Source organism: Canis aureus, chromosome X (assembly GCF_053574225.1).
Source record: "Canis aureus isolate CA01 chromosome X, VMU_Caureus_v.1.0, whole genome shotgun sequence".
Classification (NCBI taxonomy): Eukaryota; Metazoa; Chordata; class Mammalia; order Carnivora; family Canidae; genus Canis; species Canis aureus.
In genome coordinates this window covers 44,488,333-44,493,411 of record NC_135649.1, presented here as the reverse complement: position 1 = coordinate 44,493,411, position 5,079 = coordinate 44,488,333, and the positions used below count along the sequence as shown (strand labels likewise).

At 41.5% G+C, this 5,079-nt stretch overlaps 1 protein-coding gene across 1 annotated transcript; it reads right to left on the bottom strand.

Annotated features, from left to right (window-relative positions):
- Positions 1 to 233: 233 nt before the first annotated feature.
- On the bottom strand, positions 234 to 4,129 carry SERPINA7 (serpin family A member 7). Its single transcript, XM_077887697.1, has 5 exons — positions 4,023 to 4,129; positions 3,263 to 3,898; positions 1,934 to 2,207; positions 1,049 to 1,196; positions 234 to 516 (listed from the first exon to the last, which is right to left on the bottom strand). The coding sequence occupies exons 2-5, from the start codon at positions 3,879 to 3,881 to the stop codon at positions 313 to 315; spliced, it is 1,245 nt and encodes a 414-aa protein (XP_077743823.1). The 5' UTR covers positions 3,882 to 3,898; positions 4,023 to 4,129; the 3' UTR covers positions 234 to 312.
- Between the last annotated feature and the right edge of the window lie 950 nt (positions 4,130 to 5,079).

Here is a 5,079-nt window from a genome sequence, read left to right as displayed (position 1 = left end):
GCACTTGCCAACTCAGTAAAATTCCTTGGAGCTAACTAACTTGTGGTGTTATGGGGGACAGGCATTTTGACCAAAAGGAATGCACTGACATGGTATTTTTTGTGCTTTGAGTAATGAGTCATTCATTGACTATCTGAATATTTGGTTATAGGTGGCCTCATTCGCACCCAATGCAGTTTTAGATAGGGTCCAGTCTTCATCCCTGTATAAAGGAAAGCATGTCCAAGCCCATGTCGATCACATAAAGCCATACTATTTATTTATTTCCTATTGCAACAAGCACATGCAATTAGCCAACAGCCTATTTCCCAATTATACTTCCATTGGGTTCACAACTTTCCCTAGAAAGAGAATGCTCCTGGTGCTTTTCTCCAAAATCAACAACAGAAAGGATCTATCAAATTGGATGATAGGGTGAAGGAGAGTTATCTCAGGCTGATCCAGGAACCTGACTTCAGGGACAAGTAGAGCTTCAGTTCCCTTTTCACCAATGTGCAGCACAGCCTTGTGAGCAGCCTGTGGAGAGGGAAGGAACAAATAGTACTGATCACAAACAGGAAAAGTCTTTGGAACAGTTTGGAAGTAGGGAAAGAAAAGAAAGGACAGGGCTGTCTCTTTATTGCACTGTTGATGGTGCTTTAATATGGAGGCTATTTGGCTAAGTGTGGTTATTGAATCTCTGGTGATTTTAGAGTTAGCTGTCAGGGAACCACTTACTCCATGGCTTTCTGCCTCCAGAAATCACATTTTTATGCTTTTTCCTTACCCTGCCACCTCCTCCAGAGCTCTATCTCACCAGAGTTGATTGTAATCACTAAGTTTATCTATCAGAATTGTTTTAGGACATGAAAGTTGAGGATTGAATTAACTGTCACAGTTACTTTTTTGGGGGTAATGAGAATGACTCTAGAGTGAATCTGGCATAAGAGGAGTCATTCTGCCTTTCTGGGTTTCAGAATCCTCATTAATAAAATGAGAGAATTTAATTAATTGACCTTAACGGCTATTCCAACTTATACATTCAAGGAACTCTAATCAACCAACTTACCTTGGAAAATTTAAGACCATTGTTCCCCATGAGTCCACGAAAATTGGCATTATCAACAAAGGCATCCTGAATGCCCATCTTCAGAATGGTGGCTCCAAGGTCATGTGTGGCAGAAATGGAAAACTTTGGAACAAACAAGTCAATCCACCTGTAGGGGAAAGGGAGAGGTAACACATGGCTATCAGCACACCAAGCTCATGATTCTCCTCCTCTGTCGGTCACCATTGTATTATATTGGGCTCTGCTCCTCCCCTAAGTATTGTCAACCATTGATATTCAGATCGATACATGGTTTCTGCACCTCAGGAGTTATCCTGAAATAAATGAACTATGGTTTGGCCAATGTGGGTGACAGCACTGAAAGCAGGGAGCTGTGTCTCATTTATAGTAAAAAAGAAACATCTCTGGGGTGTTAGCCAAGGTTGGGGAGTCAACAACATGAATGACAATTGGTAGCACTTGGAAATTTTCATGGTTTTCCATTTAGCACTCCCAGATAATATGGCTATTTATCTACCTCTTAATGTCAAAATCCTACCCACCCCCTAAATTCTAGTTGGCTTCTGGGAAGACATCAATTTGCTCACTGACTGGCTTTGAAGACTTCATTTTCTCTCTAGCCCTAACTCTTCACTTGAAAAATCCCTATGATACTATATCCTTTGTAGGTTTGTTGATGTGCTTTGAATGAAATGAAATGATGAAGTATGTAAAGCACTTGGTAAAGGGACTGACACAAAGTATCACCTTGGTATACTTTAGTAGTCATCACACAATTGTTAAGTGGTTCAGGGTAATTCTCCTGCCTCTGGGTTTCTGCTGAACTCTGTTTCACCTGTAACATTATGCCCACCCTCTACTTCTCACATCATCTAAAGTGTTTACCCCTTCTGCAGTAAGCGGTTCCACTTCTTCAGTGTTTTAGATGACATGGCCCCTTCCACCCACTCAATCTGACCCTCTTTGGGAAGGACAAAGAGTGCCAGAGCATTCTTGCTGTAGTCCATTTGAAGCACTGTGCAGTTCAACTCCGTATCCACCAGGTGATAGTATTGCTCCATCTGGTGCATCATGGGCACTTTCACTGTTGTGGTCTTGTCCACTGAGAAGCTGAAACCCTCTTCTGTCTTGGATGGATCGAAAGGATTTGCCCACTGGGCTTAAAGTACAGAGAGAAAAGAGTTCCTTTTTTAAAACCAGTATTAATGCCAGTATAAATTTTTCCATCAGTCATCTTATCTGGTAATTAAGACCACCACAGAGGTAGGTATCTGCTGTTAACCAGTTTCACAAGTGAGTGAAAACCAGGGAGAGAAAGTGACTTTACATGCTCTTCCAGCTAGCCCATGGCAGAGCCAGGAGTCACACCCAGGACTGTTGGACTCCATGCTCAACTGCTGTTCCATCTATGTTCAAAACCACTATACTTACACTAAACCCATCAGAGCCACAGTTTCTTCTTCCGTATAAAGGTATAAGCACATCCAACACACAGGGTGAAATGAGACAACAGATCTGTTCTGCCGTTTTATCCGTCTACAAGTGTGTGGTTTGTGGCCAAGAATTGTTCACTCCTCCACCAAACATGGCTGACATGTGCTGTAGAACCAGGAGAAATCATTTGGGCACAGCACCTTCAGAAAAGAGTCACATGTTTCTTGTTGTTACAAGCACGAGCTTTAGAATCAGACAAACCTGGGTGGGAATGCCAGCTCTGAAACTTATTAGCTGTGAACATGGGCCCTTGTAAGGAGTAGATGAGACAATGTATGCAAACCACACATGTAGCATGGTGCTAAACACATAGTGGGTGCATTGTACATGATAGAAATATTTATGTAACATGCCCAAGAATGCACAGCAAGTGAGGGTCACAGTAGAGGTTAAACCCAAGTCTATTTACCTTCCAAGCACAAGCTCGTCCAACCTCACAAAATCTTTTAGAAACCATGATTCTCTAGCTAGATGTGAGCAAGATGTTCATACCATTGTCACTCATTGAAAGTGCCCTCTCCCTAGAAATTCTCTGGATTCATTCAAGGAACTATGTATCCCTCCTGGAAGATTCAAAACTATACACAGCTATGTACAGTAGATCAAGTCACTGTGGTATGAGGGACACCTGATGCCAATGTGAAGAGACTATGAGCTCCCCAGAGAATCCCATCAAATTATGGGAACACTGATCTAGGAATGCATATCTTAGGGCCTTACCTTTAAAGTGAATATAGTTCACCAGGACCATGATGGTGTTTGGTTTGAGGTCTTGGATGAGGCCTACAACTTCCCCTTTGGTTTGCTTCTCCACATGACTGTTGATTAACTGCTGGGCTGCAGAAACATTGGAGAAGTCGGTAGAAAATACCTCAGTTGCATAGAGGCTCTTGACATCATCCAAGAACTGTGCCAGTGGCTTCAGCTGCTTCCCAATGAAGAGGGTATTTCCCATTTGTAATTCTAACTCCTTCTTTGGAATATTCAGTGAACAGATCAGGTGCTGAAAGCCCTGCTGGATCTCTGCCATTGGGGTGTCTGTGAGGTTAAACCCCAAGCTTTCCAGGATTTGAATTTGGGTGCTGTAGCAGGCCCCAAAGGAGAGCATGGCCAAAGCTGCAGAAATGCTCACAGGGGAAAAGAAGATGTTCCGATCTGGGGTCTCCACAGTGAATCTCCGGTACAGGTTAAATGCAAAGTCAGCATTGATGGATGACATCTTATAGAAAGTGGCATTTTTTTGGGGGGAATTGCAGGTGATTACTTTGCCTTCAGATCTGATAGATGATGCACAATGAAGCTCAAGTACCAAGAGAGCCAGATAGAGGAATAGTGGCATTTTGGAAGGAAAGTGATCTATAAGAAATGAGATGAGAGAACCATTGGGGGATCTTAGCTGGATGAAAAATCTTAGTCAGAAACATAATAATTGTCCATCATGTCTAGTAAAACAATAGAAAATATTTAATGGTGTGCTCACCAGAGTCTGTGTGGAGGCCTCTCTCCTCTGAACAACTGAAGATACATCTAATAGGGACAGAGAGTAGGAAAGGTAGCTTGTGGGGGCCATCAATGGCATGGACAGTCTTTCAAATGTAATAACAACATATGAAAACTTTGTGAGGAAATTACATTTATGAAAATTAAATTACTTTTTATTTCAATAAGAAGCAGCTTTTCAGAGAGTGAGGTATCCTTTGATAAAACTAGCACTCCCTCTGCTTATGTTAATTTTTGTAGATTAGAATTTTGGATTTTTTTAATTTAGCATTTTTCTTAAGAGAAAATCTTCAAGAGATGAGATGAGAGAATTATCTTTACATTCCTTTGGATAACATACAAAGGAGAATAATTTTCACAAGATATGTTTGGTTGAGATGGAAGGTTAATGGAGCCAGGTACAAGGTCATGAGCTGAAATTAAAACATTCATGCAACACACAGAAGCCACAGAAGTATCTCCAAACAACAGAAAGATGAAAGTATAACTTTTTGCAGTTTATTTTTTAAGATTTTATTTATTATTCATGAGAGACCAGAGAGAGGCCAAGACATAGGCAGAGGGAGAAGCAGGCTCCCTGAGGGGACCCCCATACAGGACTTGATTCCAGGACCCCAGGATCACAACCTGAGCCAAAGGCAGATACTCAACCACTGAGCTACCCAGGTGCCCCAACTTTTTGCAGTTTAGATGTCCTTCATCAGCAGCATTATCTAAAGAGTCATTTCTAAGTTACATGACATCTTAACACTATTATTCTTACACTCAGGTTCTTTTTTTAAATTATATTAGAACAGAAGCCAAAAAATATAGTGTAGTATTCTCTGAGCCTGGAAAGGTACAAGGCATGGGAATAAGGAATTTGGCTGTGGAATCCAGTGACCACGGACATAAGTGATCAAAAGAAAAAGATCCATGGAGTCAGGACAGGAGTTCTCACTCAGTCCTCCAACCTTCCTCTGAGTAGTCTCATCCATTCCTAGGAACTCATCTGCCACCACACAAAACTACATTCTCTAATACAGATGACTATCTTA

Excerpts from the sequence above, each read along its gene's own strand:
- SERPINA7 (XM_077887697.1), bottom strand. The coding sequence starts at position 3,881 with ATGCCACTATTCCTCTATCTGGCTCTCTTGGTACTTGAGCTTCATTGT. Across the intron at positions 1,197-1,933 it reads AACCGCTTACTGCAGAAGGG|GTGGATTGACTTGTTTGTTC; the intron begins GTAAACACTTTA and ends TTTCCCCTACAG. Across the intron at positions 517-1,048 it reads ATGGTCTTAAATTTTCCAAG|GCTGCTCACAAGGCTGTGCT; the intron begins GTAAGTTGGTTG and ends CCCTCTCCACAG.